The sequence below is a fragment of the Podarcis filfolensis genome (genome assembly GCF_964270895.1).
Source record: "Podarcis filfolensis genome assembly, chromosome: 1".
Classification (NCBI taxonomy): Eukaryota; Metazoa; Chordata; class Lepidosauria; order Squamata; family Lacertidae; genus Podarcis; species Podarcis filfolensis.
In genome coordinates, this window is record NC_139604.1 from 17702208 (window position 1) to 17719946 (window position 17739).

A 17739-nucleotide genomic window follows, 5' to 3' on the forward strand; every position below is an offset into this window, starting at 1 on the left:
CTTGAAGCTGAGGAACAAAGTCAAGTGTCAAAGCTGAGGAACAAAGCCGAGCGTTTGAATGGAGCAAAGCATCAAAACACATCAGGGCCAGGGAGACCATTGCTTCTCAACAGGAAATCTCTCACAGCTCTTACTATTCAAGAGGAACCATTGACCAGCCTGGCTGACCAGAGCCCATGAACGCTTTACTTTCCAGAAGCGAGTTCTGTCATTCACCACACGGAGGGAGCTGCACACAGAGCTGTAGAATTGTAGCATTGGAAGGGCTCCTGAAATGCAGGAACCTTTCGCCCAAAGTGGGTCTCAAACCACCGACCCTCATAGTGTCCCAGCAGACAAAGGCTGCTGGCTCCAGTCTAGGTGGCTCTTGACAGTTGCCCTTTATTTTACTGACCCCTCCTTTTCATAAAAGACATTTTGTTCAAGCGTCCAGACATTTGACAAAACAGCAATTTGTCTGCCCACAGAACGACTGAGGTACATTTGCGCAGGTGTTAAATAGCACATGAGCCGTAATTTATATCCTGGTACTAAACTGAAAAATATTAGACACGTGATACAATTTACTACAGTGGTGTCTCAGCCACAGTGTCACTGCTAGTGTGTCATTGAGAACAGGGTATATAGAGGTATATAGAGTAGATCAGCAGATGCTCAGAGGAGTTCAGCGTCGTGCCAAGGTGATCATTTAGTCAGTGCAAGCATTTTGGCTTGCCAGAAGAAACGATTCCTCTTCTCCTCACCCTACGGGTTGTTCTGAGGGTTCTCCTAACCCCTGAGCCAATTTTGGATGGGAACACATGGCGAGGAGAGAGGGGAGGCCCTAATACACAAGTGGAAGTCAATGTACAGCGCTTCTGTTGACAGGACTGTAGTAGAATCCAACCAATTACCAATAATTCACAACAAAAATTTTTTTCTTCCAGTAGCACCTTAAAGACCAACTAAGTTAGTTCTTGGTATGAGCTTTCGTGTGCATGCACACTTCTTCAGATACACTTCTTCAGATACATTCAGTGTATCTGAAGAAGTGTGCATGCACACGAAAGCTCATACCAAGAACTAACTTAGTTGGTCTTTAAGGTGCTACTGGAAGAAAAATTTTTTTGTTTTGACTATGGCAGACCAACACGGCTACCTATCTGTAACTGGAACAATAATTCACAAAAATCATTGTGATTTTATTTAAATGACTTTCCTTAAAAAAGAAAAAGAAATCTAACACAATGTTTTCTAACATTAAATGTTATCATCCGTCAGTGTTATCCCTATCATGCTTGACAAACCCAGCGGCACTGATTACTGTTTTAATGGCAGATATTTACTTTCAGGGAGATCCTGGTGTGCCCGGTTTCAAAGGAGAAGCAGGCCCTAAAGGTGAACCGGTAAGTCTTCCAAACATATCTTCTAGGAGCTATCCTTAGATTTTCCTCTTTCAAAAGAACACATTTCCCTCTCTAACATACTTCAGACTTGATTGCACAATCTGTTGCACCTGTTGGCTTTGAAGAAACAATGTTAACCTTGACCTTGGGAATTTTTTGGGCTTCGGGAATCCTTCTCTGCTTAAGTGGATGATTCCAAGATTTAAAAACACACCTCATAATTTAACTCCATGTACTGAAGGGACGTGGGTGGTGCTGTGGGTTAAACCACAGAGCCTCGGACTTGCCGATCAGTTTGAATCCCCGTGACGGGGTGAGCTCCTGTTGTTCGGTCCCTGCTCCTGCCAACCTAGCAGTTCAAAAGCATATCAAAGTGCAGGTAGATAAATAGGTACCACTCCGGTGGGAAGGTGAACGGCGTTTCCGTGTGCTGCTCTGGCTCTCCAGAAGTGGCTTAGTCATGTTGGCCACATGACCTGGAAGCTGTACGCCGGCTCCCTCGGCCAGTAAAGCGAGATGAGCGCCACAACCCCAGAGTATGTTACGACTGGACCTAATGGTCAGGGGTCCCTTTACCTTTACCTTACTAAAGGAAAAAACAGCTGCAAATATAACATACAATTCCTTTAAGAACAATGGATTCATTAACTGGAAATGCATGAGCAACTTGTGCTCTTCCCATTTTATATGTGTTTGTGTGTGTGTTTGTGTGTATGTATTATACACGTACACACACGCGCGCGCACACACACACACACCAAATGCCTCACAATAGAAGTAAATCCAAACATTGTTCTAATTACTGCAATTTGCTGATGCATTGCATAGTTCTGACACTGCGTCTGTCAACAAGGGCTTCAGATGACCTTGACTATAAAAGATCAGACGTGGCTGTGACCTGGGAGCACACCACATCAAAGTACTTCCGAATAAACATGCACAGGTTTCGAAAGCATGCTGATTGGTTATAGTTAATACATCCATAATAAGTATACACTGCACTGTATCACTTGCATGCAGCATCCGCTCATAAACAAATCTAACTCCACTTAATTTTATTTACAATTGCAAAAATATAGTCAGGTAAAATGCATTGTGTAGTTAATCTGGTGAAAGATTGCCTTAGATACAACTTTGGGGTGCCCAAGATGGCATGTATTGACCCCAGCTGTTTCTGCTGGTCAGTGAAAAATGATCAGCAATAGCATTTGCGGGACCCCTGATTTTGGCTAGTGTTTGTGTCAGATGTGTTGAATTCTCCAAGCTGGAGGCAATGGTGACACTTAGGACAGTGTACATTAAACAAAACAAACCCAAATACCTACCTACTTACCTAACCAACCACATTTGTATTCTCCTCTTCTTCCAAGGAACTGAGAACAGCATATATTGGGGGGGGGGGGAGCTTCAACCTAAGTTATTATCTCTTGTGAAGTTGGTTTGACTGGTTGATAGTGGCTTGACCAAGACCACCTGAGATCTTTGTGGTCATCGTGATCAGGAATTTGAAATCTTCTCTCACTAGTCTAATCCTAACATTCTATTCACTTGTCCAGTAGCACCTTCAAGACCAACTAAGTTTGTTCCGGGTGTAAGCTTTCATGTGCATACACACTTCAGGTATCTGAAGAAGTGTGCATGCACACAAAACTTAATTTTTATTTATTTATTTCGACTGCGTCAGACCAACGTGGCCACCTACCTGATCCTATTCACTGCCAGTTGCATGTAGATTCTCTGAATCACTGCTTTACTATCAAAGTTAACCTCCAGACCAACGTAGGTGGAATTGTTCTGTAGATAAATGATTGTTGTGTTGCTTAGGAATTTGCTTCCCATGTTTACAGCTGAGTTTTGAAAATGCACATTATTCATTTAGCTTGTGTATACAGAAACACAATTTTGATCTGAAAGGAAGGTTTATGGATATATCACACAATTAGTAATGATAGAATTCTGAGTAATTATAAAATTAATTCCCTCTAATGCTGTTTGGCCTGTGTTCCAGAATTGCCGGAACATTAGAATTTATGCAAGCAAGGAAACAACCGTAAAGGATTATTATAGAAATGCAGTCCATTCAGGCATCCTTCATGCAACATTAGCTTCTGCTGCTGAAACGGAAAAGGAAACACAGCATTTTAAACATACAGCCATGGCTATCTGTCGTGTTGGAAATGAATGTTTGTCTTTGTATGCCTGATTATATGAATGACTCATGGGTACTGGCATATCTTTTAAAAATGGATTTTTCTTCTCCTCTAGGGTCCACACGGCCCTCAGGGTCCAATTGGCCCTGTTGGTGAAGAAGGGAAAAGAGGTCCTCGTGGCGACCCAGGGTCAGTTGGCCCTCCTGGACCTGTGGGAGAAAGGGTAAGGAAGAAAACAAATTAAAAAGCAAACAAAGACCTAAGTAGCTTTGCCTAGATTCTGTTCAAAAGCTCCAGGCAGGTTTCTTTTTGTTCCCGAGGCATAAAACCCACATTTTATAAACTACTGTGGTAAAATTGCAATAACTGACAATTTTACTGTCCTGTGTCTGGAGGTGGTTGGAGGATGGACGGTGGAAAACAGAATGAGGTTGAATCCTGACAAGACAGAAGTACTGTTTTGGGGGGACAGGGGGCAGGCAGGTGTGGGGGATTCCCTAGTCCTGAGTGGGGTAACTGTGCTCCTGAAGGACCAGGTGTGCAGCCTGGGAGTCATTTTGGACTCACAGCTGACCATGGAGGCACAGGTCAATTCTGTGTCCAGGGCAGCTGTTTACCAGCTCCATCTGGTACGCAGGCTGAAGACCCTGCCTGCCCACAGACTGTCTTGCCAGAGTGGAACATGCTCTAGTTATCTCCTGCTTGGACTACTGCAATGCGCTCTATATGGGGCTACCTTTGAGGGTGATCCGGAAACTGCAACTAATCCAGAATGAGGCAGCTAGACTGGTGACTGGGAGTGGCTGCCAAGACCATATAACACTGGTCCTGAAAGACCTACATTGGCTCCCAGTACGTTTCTGAGCACAATTCAAAGTGTTGGTGCTGACCTGTAAAGCCCTAAACAGCTTTGGCCCTGTATACCTGAAGGAGCATCTCCACCTCCATCATGAAACATGAAATTTATTACGGTCAGAGACCAGCTTGTGAAACAAAAATGGAACTACAACCCCAGAAGCAATACAAACATTTTAAACAATAAACAACGATGGATTTTAAGTTTAAAAATGCGATAGGCATATAAACACATAAAAACTTTAAGATAGACTACCATAGAGAAATGACCCAGAGTCGCCTGTGGATCAGAGTTTGGGAATTTTCTTAACAAACTATATTGAATCGGGGGATGGTCTGCGCCTACAGATCCACCCCCATCATAATTTTTGGAGTAATCGTCATGGATCTTTGCAGTTACCAAATTACGAACGATCTGTGTTTTACATTTGTGCAATCTGCAGTTTTGATATTATTATTTTTAAAATTTCTATACCGCTTTATATTTTAAAGAAAAAATTCAAAGCAGTTTACCGCAATAAACATTTGTGGATCGAGGGCCCGACCCCCGCTAAGTGAAATAAATACACAAGGACACGTGATATAAGGTTAATGGGCAAGGAAAGGCCACAACTTTATTGATTACAGCAGTGAAAAGGTATTGGCTTAGGCATTGGATGACTATAGGAGGTGGGTTTATTCAACAGTAGGTGGAGCCTGTTGATGCTAATCCAACTATAGGCTCACCCCCTGATGTCACCGAGGGTCGTGCCATGGCCTCCCGCCAAGCAGGCATCGGACGGAATACACAACCGCCAGATTCCTTTCCTATCTACCCACGGTAGATAGCATAGGCGATGGCCACACCTAGCCCTTGACACAGCACAACACATGAATCCAATGCCTAACCTACCCACCAATACCACAAAAGTTGTGACGATTGCTACGAGGTAGGCGAAAAAACCAAAAAGCCTAATGCCAAATGGAAAAATTCCTACCAGGCCCCCCAGACAACCGGGGCGACCAACCTAAGGTCCATAGCAAGGCCAAAAACCTAGACCCTGAGCTAAATGGGAGTGGAGGGTGGGTGACTCGCTGAGGGACGACGACGAATGAGGAGGAGGCGGAGCTGGTGCCACAGCATTAAGCTGCTACACACGCCCCCCGGAGGCACCTGGTTGGCTGCCTCCGGTGGGCGTGGGCACCAGCCAGGTAAGGACGGGAGGGGGCTAAGGCCCCCTACCAGGGGCGGAGCTCAGTCTCCCGCCCACAACCACTCCCCTCTCTTCCAGGGAGGAGAGTCTTTGTAAGCAATGTCTATATATTTAATCCATTTCTAAAAAATAAATGGCACGTCTTTGATTCTGTAGGGTCCTCCTGGAAATCGTGGCTTTCCAGGTTCCGATGGCTTGCCAGGACCAAAGGTAAGTTGGCATGAAAGACTGTTCATTGTAGTAAGTGAAGTAAGTCGATTAAGGCACTTAATAATGGGAGGTAGGCTTAGTAGAAATGCTGGATTATCATGGTGGAATTACATGCCCCAGTGTCGCAGCCACCCGCTGCCCCATAGCCAAAGAAATGACACACAGCAATGGTTTAGATCAAACCAGGCCACAAATTTATTAATTGCAGATGCCAGAGGTTTGGCATAGGCATTGGGTACAACCATTCATATCCACCATATTTACTGGAAGTAAAAGTCGGGTCAACCAGATGACATGGAGGTCCTATGACATATATCAAATAGGAAAACTCCTGTGGGGTCACTGACTTGAGGAGTGCTTTGGCCTAGCTGCTATCTGGATGTCTGGACAGAAGCAACTCCTTCTGGATCCCTTGACAGGAGAAGAAATAGGAAAAGTAGACCAGAGGTTCTTCATGTATGCCATGACTGCCGCTAGAATTTTGGTAGCCCCAAAATGGAAAATACAGGAACTACCAACACTGGAAGAGTGGCAGACAAAAATGGTAGACTATGCGGAATTAGCAAAACTGACCTACAGGATTCATAACCAAGAGGAAACAAAGTTCAGAAGAGAATGGAGTAAATTTGTGTTATATGTAAGTAATAATTGTAGAAGTTTAAAGACTGTAGCAGGATTAAAATAAATCTTATGATGTGGATAGGATATTGTCAAGAAACTGCGGAAAGTAAAGTGTAAAATGAAAACCCGCTGAAGGGAGGGAGGGAAGTCTGCGTTCGGCAGAGCAATGGAAAATAAGTGGGTATAAGATTATGGAACTTTACTGTATTTGTTTTGTTTGTATTGATGTTAAAGAAAAGCCAATAAAAAGGCATTTAAAAATAAATAAACAATGGAATACCCCTGAGTTGAGGAGGGGCAGGCAGAGGCTACAGCCTCCCCTCCGACCAAGACTAAGGCTTACCCAATGCCTAAACCGCCAAACTTATGACTATTGCTATGAGGTAGGCAAAACCACCAGACATGGCCGACTGGTGTGGTGGAAAATTCCTGTTCAGCCCCAAATACGGTGATCAACAATGCCAATCGCAAGGTCAAGCACAGCACCAATTGCCAAAGATAAGGGAAGGCGGGTGGTAGACCCAACGACGAACGTTCTGCGGAGGGAGAGGCAGGTCACCTTATATATCCAAGGAGAGGACCCAAGTGAAACCTGTAGGCTCAGTTGGTCCCACCCTCTGGGAAGAGCCTGTATCCTAGCTCGCCCATGATTGGCGAGTTTGCAGGCAGGCTTGCATCCGGCTTCCTGGCCGGCGTGGAAGACCGTTTGGCTCCTTGCTGGCTGGGAAACCTCCGCAGTTGCACCACATCTGACCGCACAGGTCATTGGCAGAGGAAGGGGGTGCAGTGGGTACGGGCTGCCCCAGGTGTCATCCCTGAGGGGGGTGACATCGCTATCCTGCCCCCCGGGACACTTGCCACCTCTGGCACAGGGAGAGGTTTGCTGGGCCCCAATACCGCCAGACCGTTAAGGGTAAGCAGACTTCTTTGACATATATACAGCCGTACCTTGGAAGTCGAACAGAATCTGTTCCGGAAGTCTGTTTGACTTCCAAAACGTTCAGAAACCCAAGCACTGCTTCTGATTGGCTGCAGGAAGCTCCTGCAGCCAATCGGAAGCCGCAGAAGCCCTGCCGGACGTTTGGGTTCCAAAGAACGTTTGCAAACCGGAACACTCACTTCCGGGTTTGCAGCGTTCGGGAGTCAAAATGTCCGAGGACTAAGGCGTTCAGGATCCAAGGTACAACTTTATAGTTATTTGTCCCTTCTCAGCGCATCTCCATTTGCACAACCTCCTATGTTGTTAATAGAGCGGATGTTAGAGTGCATAGGTATTTGCCCACATATTTGTTTTTGCTTCAGAATATTTTTAGTCTGCCTTTTTTCACTGGCCAATAGGATTTCTGAGGAAAACAAATGAATTCTGGATTGGCTTTATTGTAAAATACCTCTCAGAAATAAAATCCTCCCTTTAATTATGTCCACCACTGACTAACATGACTTGGCTTTCCCTTGCAGGGCGCTCAAGGAGAACGTGGTCCTGCAGGGGCTTCTGGTCCTAAAGGAAGTCAAGGTGATCCTGGTCGCACAGGAGAACCCGGCCTCCCAGGTGCCAGGGTAAGAGAACTCGTTTGTCTCATTTCCAAGGGACAGAGGTGGATGGTCAGTTCAGGACGTCTAAAGCTTAGACTGCTTTGAGAGAGCACACCAGCATTTTCTGCTGGTAAAATCTGCTAGGCATTTCATTGGCTGGTAACGTAAAAGTTTTAGTGGGAGAATTCCGAACATCATATAGAGATAGACGTATAGATTTCTTCCGTCTGTGGAATTCTGTGGAGGCCTTTGTAAATGTTAGTCTTTTTTATAGCTCAGTATGGTGACAGCCATAGCTAAAATACTGTGATAATACAGGTGGTGACCTTTTCAGATGCATCCAGCTGATGCACAATTGACGGCGTGAGGGTCCTTTTGGACGCAGAAAAAGGCAGAAAGAGGCAGAATGGGACAGAACAAGGGCAGGGCGTGGCAGAACACAATGGGGGGGCTGGAAATGGAACCCCTGCATGGAATGGTTGCCTCCTGTATTATGAAAATGTCTAAATATGCCTTATGAATATATGTGACTTGGAGCTGAATCTAGCAGTCAAGTGCTAAAATGGACGCTGTTTTGTAATATCTTCCTTTTATAGGGTCTTACAGGGAATCCAGGTGTTTCAGGTCCAGAAGGAAAATCTGGACCCTTGGTAAGTACATTTAGACATCTCTAGGGGATGGGATTTGGTTGACTGTGCTCTGGACTTCCTCTTGGTTCACACTTGGTGCTGACCTTTAAAGCCCTAAACGGCCTCGGCTCAGTATACCTGAAGGAGTGTCTCCACCTCCATTGTTCAGCGCGTACACTGAGGTCCTGTGCTGAGGGCCTTCTGGTGGTTCCCTCACTGTGAGAAGCGAAGTTACAGGGAACCAAGCAGAGGGCCTTCTTGGTAGTGGCGCCTGCCCTGTGGAACACCCTCCCATCAGGTGTCAAAGAAATAAACAACTACTCGGTATATGACAATTAGAAGACATATGAAGGCAGCCCTGTTTAGGGAAGTTTTTAATGAATGATGTTTTAATGTATTTTTAATCTTTTATTGGAAGCCACCCAGAGTGGCTGGGAAAACCCAGCCAGATGGGCGGGGTAGAAATAATAAATTATTGTTGTTGTTGTTGTTGTTGTTGTTGTTGTTGTTGTTGTTGTTGTTGTATCATTATATTACTTTACACAGGGAATATGCTGGCTAAAGTTGTCAGTCCAAGGTTGATTCCAGATGGGGGCATAATATTGCAATTGGGTCATTCAGATATTGCAAAAAGGTTGTCGGCCGCAGGTGGTGGGTTGTTGTCATGGCTTTCAAAAAGCTCACTGGGCTTTTTGTAGAAAGCGTAAATGCAGATTGATCAGGGAAAATATGAGCTTGCATTTTGATGCTGACAATGTCATGTGGATGCTTTAAAAAAAATTACATGCATGAGCAGCACTAATCCAAAGAATTTAGATATAACACTCTAAATACTGAATGGGATAGCCTACTGAATACTGACCACAGATGGATTTAATGAAAGCAGATTGTTATACACTGCGGCTGCAGTCTTGCATATGCACTTACGTACGTGTATGTCTCATCAAATGCAGCAACTAAAAATGAAGTAAGAATTGCGTTGTGTGAATTAAACTTTGATTTTATTTTTTTATTCAACCAGATTATAATGTTGGAACTCACAAGTGTTCCCCCTTAACACTTGAAACTGCTATGATTTAAATTATGTCGCTTTGGCATCTGCATGTGAAATCAGAAAAACAAACTACAGAATTCAATCTGCAAAATACATATGCCTGCTCAGTTCACGGGGCTAGTGGGGAATTGGTGCAGCAACAACTACTGTAAAGAATATTGGAATAATTGCCCCAAACTCCGCTACTCTTCTGGAGAACCACAGTTTCCCCCCATCCGTGTTTTATAGCCTATGTTATGAAAACATTATCTTCCCTTTCCTTATCAACTGCATGGGTTGCATTAGAGAAGGCATTAGATTCAGATTATTTGCACCTTTCTGCCTTCCTCATTCCTTAAAAGGCTTTGCAGTGGTTTGTGCAATGGTTCTGAAGGCCATGTGCACATGGCTGTCTTTAAGGGAACAAACCGGACCAAATTTGTTTAATATTTCAGCATTAAATACTTGGGATTTTTGTTTTGTTTTGCAGGGAGCTCCTGGAGAAGATGGGCGACCAGGCCCAGCAGGTCCAATAGGAATTCGAGGCCAGCCGGGTAGCATGGGTCTCCCTGGGCCAAAAGGCAGTAGTGTACGTATTATTTCTTTATCTACAAGGTATTTTCGAAAGTGGTTTGTCTGATGATTGTGTATAAACACCTCTTGAGAGATCATTGCCAAGCTTGTCCTCACGGTTAACAAGATGAAGGAGCTGGCTTCTATCTATGTTTGGGTACAATCGGATGCCATTTAGAATCACGATGGTGAACAAAAATGTTCCAGACTGCACTGGTTTAGACACCTCTGGAGATAACACTGACAAATTTGGCACAACCGTTTCCCACACCAAAGAGCGAATTGTGATGTACGTTCGCGAAAGGTCAGATTCATTTCGAATCAAGATGATGGATTGAAATGTTCCAAACTACACTGATTGGGACACCTCTGCAGATATTTGACAAACACACATGGATCTGCTTTGCCTTGGTGAAAACCTAGAGAAAACAATGTGTCTGTTAGTTTAGAGTTCCAACACCAGGCACTTTGTTTGAGACCATACAGGGATTTCTTGAGAGCATAAACCAATCCCTTCTTTACCTGTACTCCATCACGTGGTAGCATATAAATTGACGCACCCAGCGCCCCAGCAGAAAATGCTGTGTTCACATTGTGATGTGAAACGTGCAGTTTCTCCTCTGCAGCAATTTTGAGCATAAGCCTAATGCTCTCATTACTTGGGTGGGTGAGTAGGTCTTATGATAGTCTTGACCTGGTAGCAGAGGATGGTTACGAACATCCTGTCTCCGTCACTTCCCACATTGTGGAATGAGAACATACACCGCCATGTGATTAAAAAACCCCCAATCCCATGACTGCAAGCATGGGAAAAGAATCCTAACAGTGTCCATGATTTGGCACGATGGTTCCTGAGATGGACAAATGGGATTTGATGGACCAAACTGTTCCAAACTGCATTGAAGGCAGCTTGGTAAACAGCAGTCATGGAGCGGGAGCCGGTGGAGTTGTCATCAGTGGGAATGGCTGGGACCTGAACCTCACTGGTCCATGAGACGTATTGGAGGCAATGCTGTGGGAGAGTGAAAGGGCCAAGATGGAAAGGCAAGCAAGCATTGCACAGCTGCCAAGCACATACAGCAGCTGTGCAGGAGCAGCTCACCGAGGGTGCAATCCTGTTGCCTGTAGGAGTCTGCTTTGCCATTGTGTTCTGTCCAGGGAACATGTTGGCAGAGCAGCACCCGGCAGAATGTAGCCCTCCTCTCTGCGGAGGGTGGTTGCAGGGATGGGGAACATACCGTATTTTTCGCTCCATAAGACACACCCGGCCATAAGACACACCTAGTTTTCAGAGGTGCTATGATGCTCATATACTGCTTGTGGGCTTCCCACAGGCATCAAGCTGGCCACTGTGTGGCGACAGTGCTGGCCATTGTCTCTGTGCAGCGCCCCTTCAGTGAAGCAGGAGGAGGAACAGAAGGGGCTCCGTTCATCCTCCCGCTTCAAAGGAGAGGTGCTTCACTGAAGGGGCGCTGCGCAGCTCTCCCTCTCTGTGCAGAGCCTCTCCTGCGAAGCGCCATTCGCTCCATAAAGTGCACTCACATTTCCCCTTACTTTTTAGGAGGAAAAAAGTGTGTCTTATGGAGCGAAAAATATGGTAGCATCTCATGCTGTTTCCCCCTCCTGGCTGTCTAGGGTTTAAAAAGCCCTAGTTAAAAATTAGTCACATCCTGTAAATTAATTCGGGTCTGGATCCTGGTTGAGTGTTTCCCTGGTTGACCAGCATCAGGTCACTGGATGGGAGCCATGTACGACCCTAAAAACCAACGAATTCCATTATCCATTTATAAATCCCAACATATATCTATAGAATCATAGAATTGTAGAGTTGGAAGGGACCCTGTCCAACCCCTTGCAATGCAGGAATATTCAGCTGTCCCATATGGGGATCGAACCTGCAACCATGACGTTATCAGCACCATGCTCTAACCAACTGAGCTATCCAACTGACTGCCCATCCATCCGTCTGTCTATTCCTGAGCAATGCTGTGTACGTCCTGCTAGTGTCTTAATAGTTTACACTGATATATCAAGCTGGCTACATTTTGACTTACAATAATAGAAACATAAATAATATACTCCCTCCCTTTTTTTTGCAAATTAGGGAGACCCTGGAAAACCTGGAGAAGCAGGCAATGCTGGTGTCCCAGGGCAGAGAGTAAGTATTATTATTTTTAGTACTTTTCATTGTTTAAATACAACAACCTTTCGCTTTGCCACAGACACATATGCATATGTGTTCACCAAATCACTATTCTTTTATTATATTATTTTAGGGAGCTCCTGGAAAAGATGGCGAAGTTGGCCCTGCTGGTCCCGTTGGTCCGCCTGTAAGTTTCCAAGCAAAGCTATATGCGTAAATTATTCTGGTATCCCTTGTTTGGCACGAATGCTTCCCCAAAGTGAGAATACTGGTTGTACTACGAATTTTCTACTTTGGTGACTATAATTTGAGCTATTTGTCCACACAAATGTATATGTCTGATTCTCTGATACATTTGTGTTTTTAAAATAAGTCTATCGGAAGGATTATGGGACGGGACATTCATGAATATGGACATATGTCAAAATGTGACGTAGGTTGGAGTGAAGACCAAGAGGCATAGGACTGTTGTATGAGCAGGTGGAAGACAAAGACTGCAGATATACAAGATGTTAAAAATATCACTAGGGGAATCCAGTTTCTCCCCCTCTTGTAACATAGTCAAAATTAGAAGAACAGGTGTCTTATTCTATTCCTGCTATTGACTACTGACACTTAAGCAATATATTTTAGAGTTGTCTGCAAACCACAAGATTAAGTTTGGACCCCAATTCAATGCTTTGAAAAACTGACCGATTTTGTCTGTAACCCTTTGGAGGCTGCCCAGTTTGAGTCTGGTCCAAATCCCAGTTTTGGGGAAAACAAGTCTCTGTGCCTTCCCTTTCACTATTACCGGGGTGGGGGGAATTTAAAAGTGATTATACCTTTCATTTTCTTCTGACAGCCTTTGATGGTGTTTTCAAACCCAGTTGCCTCTCCTAGGTGGGTGAAGCCTGCCAAATTACAGTCAAATAGGTCCAAGAGTTTTGGTGCTGAGTAGCTTTACGTAAATAAATGAACACACACATGTGAAAACATTTTTTTTTGGGGGGGGAGAAGAATTGGGTTAACTCTGCAGCCTTGACATCTCATTATGAGACATGGGCATAGCCAAGGGGGTGGGCAGAGGGCAGCTGCCCCCCAAAATCAATACAAATCTGAGGTTTTGCCCCCCTAACAAAAGCTTGCCCTCTTAACAAAAATCCTGCCTATGCCCATGTTCTGAGAGGTAAAATCTTGCCAAGTTTCAGAAGAATAGCGGCAGTGGTTTTCATGCAAGGTAGCAGGTGTGGTTAAAAATGATAAACTTCCCTACTGCTTTAGTAAAGAATACAATTGTTTCTTTCTTTTTAGGGACTAGCAGGAGAAAGAGGGGAACAAGGTCCCCCAGGTCCTACAGGTTTCCAGGTGAGTATTTATCAAATTTATTTTCAATTTAACCTACCGAAGGGCTTTTGAGTGCACACTACATTAAATAAAAGAATGAAATATCAACTAAAATAATAAAAAAAAACATGTTTGTAAAGCACCCCATTCTTTCTTAACCCTAGTCACTGTGAGTGTAGTGCAAAGGTATCATGCAATTGGGAAATATCTAATATATCTAATACAGTGGTACCTCGAGTTAAGTACTTAATTCGTTCCAGAGGTCCGTTCTTAACCTGAAACTGTTCTTAACCTGAAGCACCACTTTAGCTAATGGGGCCTTCCGCTGATGCTGTGCCACTGGAGCACAATTTCTGTTCTCATCCTGAAGCAAAGTTCTTAACCCGAGGTACTATTTCTGGGTTAGCGGAGTCTGTAACCTGAAGCGTATGTAACCTGAAGCGTATGTAACCCGAGGTACCCCAGTAATGGCAGTATTCACAGCAGAGAAGTTAGCCTGGAGAATGCTTCTATTGGTGTCTTCATTAAATCTACTTGGGATGGAACTAGAAGGGCTCTCAACTAATCATGGATATTGCAATGGGACATGGGAAGGAAGGTGGCCACAATCCCACTCGGGACCTTTTTAGGAGGGTTGACAATGAATTAAAACAATTTCTAGCATGAGAAGTCCTCTTTCATTGTATTTCCATTCTTTCTCAAAGTTATACACCAGATGCAACCTAGCCTCAAAACAGTATGCTCTTATGGATTACAATTTGTCCTCGTTGATTAAAATTGACACTCACTGATGGGAATCTCTGGTCCGTGAGCCAAATTGGGCTCAACAGCCTCCCAATTTGGCCTCTAAGGCTGCTTTGGGCTGGCTGTGCCATCTGCCACTCACCTGACATCGTATGGCATGGGGCAGGAAAAGACGGCATTGCAAAGGAACAATTGGAAGCCTTAGAGTATGCTCCTTATTTATTGCTCCTTTGTAGCACTGACTTGCCTTTCGTGCTGTTTAAATTTGGCACTGAATGCAACTATTGCTGTCTTTTTGGACGTGATTGTATCTACCTGACATCATATAACATCAGGTGATTGACATGTAGAGAGCCCCACCCACCTGTCCAGTGCTCCGGATGGAAGTGGTTCCCCACCCCTGAGTTAAAAAATTATTAAACTGATCACGTTTTGCAGCCCTATCATAAAAAATGTCAACTTTCATATCCTGTGAAGAGGAGATACTTTAGCAAAAATGGAAGAATCCATTACATTTTTCAGTTTAAATATGCAGTGGGGCTGATATCCTATACCACCATTATTGGATGCAAGTACATTTCTTTTCTCAGGTTACCCACGATTGCTCTGTTGCAGTGGTTTTCATCTGGTGGCCCGCAGACCCCAAGGGGTCTATGTAACCCACCCAGGTACATACCCGTCAACTGTCCAAGACACCCCATTTTGGGGGGCCGTGCTCTTGCGTGAGAGCATGATGCCCCAAAACGCACATAATAGTGAGGATGTGTGTCTCGTGTGAGATTGTGTGGGTCATGTAACTCAGGCAGGTGTGTGACGCAGAAGACACACATCCTGGTTCTGCACTGGGACATGTTGGAGGGTATGGTGGCACCATTCGCATAACAAAAGATGTCAACATTTTCAAAAGTAGAGGGTCCATGGCTTGGTTTTTGAAAAACGGGGTCCGCAGTACTTAGCTAATTGGAAACCACTGTCCTATTGTAGTCCATATAAAATACCAGAGACAATCCTTCCATTGTGTTTTCCTAGATGTACAGTGACCTTTCTGCTCATTTCCCCACAGGGCTTACCTGGTCCTCCAGGTCCTCCAGGCGAGGGCGGAAAGCCAGGTGATCAGGTAACTATGTTTTAACTTCCTTTCCCCTCTTCCTGTGGTTCCTTAAATTTATTTTTTCATATCTTCTGCATATACAAATTCATTTAACTTACTCATTTAATTATCTACTGTAAATATACTCTTATAAAGCTGCAGGTTATTACGATAATCCTGCTAACATTTTTATCTGATTACAATTTATCTGCAAATATTCAATAAACCACTTCCATTCTTTTATAAAAAGTTTGTTATCTTGATTTCTTATTCCTTTGGTAAGTTTCGCCATTTCTGCATATTCCATAAGTTTTTGTATCCATTCTTCCTTTACTTGGACTTCTGCTTCTTTCCATTTTGAGGCAAGTAACATTCTTGCTACTGTAGTAGCATACATAAATAAATTTCTACACAATTTTGGTAGTTCTGTCCCTATAATTCCCCAAAGAAAATATTATGGGTTTTTAAAATAAAAGTTATTTTGAACATCCTTTTCAATTCAATTCACTATATATCATTTCCCAGTAAGCTTTAACCTTACTACAAGACAAATTTTTAAATGTTAAATGGATTGTAAAATTAATGAAAAGTATAAATTTGAAAAGTATAATTAAATAAAAACAAAAACAAACAAATGATGTTTTAACTTGCCATTCATAAGTTAGGTTGCTTTATAACATTCTTTTGCCATTTCATGTGTTATAGTGCAATATCTCCTGTGTTTACAATATGAATCAATTCCTTGTCCTTTTTTGGGCTGGTATAGTATATTTTCAGCATGAACAACTTCACTTCAGAACAATGCTTTTATAGCCAGCCTAATAATGATGAATAGAAAGAAAGAGTTTCCCTAGATTTTCTCTGTTTAGCAGTCAGTAATGATTTATTTGCTCTCCTCTTATAGGGTGTTCCTGGTGATCCTGGAGTTACAGGTCCTTTGGGTCCAAGGGTAAGCTGTGCTTTTGCTTATGTTCTGAAACTGTTAACCATAGTTTCTTGGTTCAGCTGAAAAGGTAAACCAGTGCTATTTTTCTAGAAAAAGAGGTGCCGGAACTCCCCATGAACTCCCCACTTGTTCTCTTATAATGGCAATGGCGTCCACCTGAGCGGTGCTGGAACTGAGTTTTTTCCAGCTGGAAAAAAAAAGCCCTGAGGGAAACTCTAGTTAATGGAATACTTCCTAGTTTGTTTGTTTGGTCACTCATATGAAGGTCAAAGTGAAATATGATTGTCTGAATATGACTCTTGTATTTTCAGTTTGTTCATATGTCTATATGTTTACACTGCTAGTTACATTTCTATACCGTTTTTCCTCCATGGAGCTTAAAGCAGCACACATGCGGCTGCACTCCCAAGCTAATCTCCCATTCAGGTACCGGCTAGGCCTAGATCTTCTTAGCTTTAGAGATGAAAGTACATCAGGTGGCAGCAAACCACTCTCTGTGACCCAGTGTTGGCGTCACAGTTTCAACTAGTAATGACACTTCAGTAACTCATGGTAGTTGTGAGGAACTCTTTGACTTACCATCTGTGTGGCATATGAGGCCTTTGCATAAAATATGCAGTGTCAGCTGAAACATTTCTGCTCTGTAATAAAGATATAGTACTAAACGATGTTTCCCTTATCGATTGCCTTTTCACAGGTGAGGGAACTTGCACCTGTTTCTTGCGCAAGGGAGTGAGTGGAGAAGGAAAAATGCAGGCCTAGCATAATATGCTGTACAGAATGTCACCAATGTCAATGATGGATTATTCTTTAAACTCTATTTTTGTACAACTCATATCCAGTGTCTACAGAATTCACTGTCTCCCTGTCCTGTAATAATTATGAGCATTGCAGCCAGCAAACCCACAGTGGCTAGATAATTGCTTAATATGTCTATTTCTAGGGTGAACGTGGCAATCCAGGTGAGAGAGGAAATCCAGGAGCGTCTGGTCTTCAGGGGGAAAAGGGAATGGCTGGAGGTCAAGGTCCTGATGGTCCAAAGGTAATTTTGTGTGTGCGCGTCCTATTCAAAACTGACAAGGGCAAACCAGCATGGACAAAACAATTTTCTTACGTTCTGGAAAAATCCAGCAAGATGCTGGTCAGATGATGATCCTATCAAATTTTAGTAGGTGACTAAGGAAGCTGAGAATACACAGGAAAGTTAAATTTTGATTGTTGTTAGCCGCCCTGAGACAATTTAAAGCATCCTTTTCATATAATGGTATGGTGGAAGTCTTTCCTGTCTTAACCTTGGTACAGATGTAC

The 17739-nt window shown here is 43.5% G+C and overlaps 1 protein-coding gene across 1 annotated transcript in view; it reads left to right on the forward strand.

The window, feature by feature from the left end:
* The window catches only part of COL5A2 (collagen type V alpha 2 chain), a 200002-nt gene that overhangs the window by 148960 nt on the left and 33303 nt on the right, over positions 1 to 17739 (forward strand). The window contains exons 23-34 of the mRNA XM_083626217.1: positions 1332 to 1385; positions 3651 to 3758; positions 5740 to 5793; positions 7873 to 7971; positions 8544 to 8597; positions 10100 to 10198; positions 12287 to 12340; positions 12459 to 12512; positions 13619 to 13672; positions 15459 to 15512; positions 16390 to 16434; positions 17375 to 17473. Coding sequence (XP_083482343.1) covers positions 1332 to 1385; positions 3651 to 3758; positions 5740 to 5793; positions 7873 to 7971; positions 8544 to 8597; positions 10100 to 10198; positions 12287 to 12340; positions 12459 to 12512; positions 13619 to 13672; positions 15459 to 15512; positions 16390 to 16434; positions 17375 to 17473 — 828 coding nt within the window. The remainder of the gene's footprint in view (positions 1 to 1331; positions 1386 to 3650; positions 3759 to 5739; positions 5794 to 7872; positions 7972 to 8543; positions 8598 to 10099; positions 10199 to 12286; positions 12341 to 12458; positions 12513 to 13618; positions 13673 to 15458; positions 15513 to 16389; positions 16435 to 17374; positions 17474 to 17739) is intronic.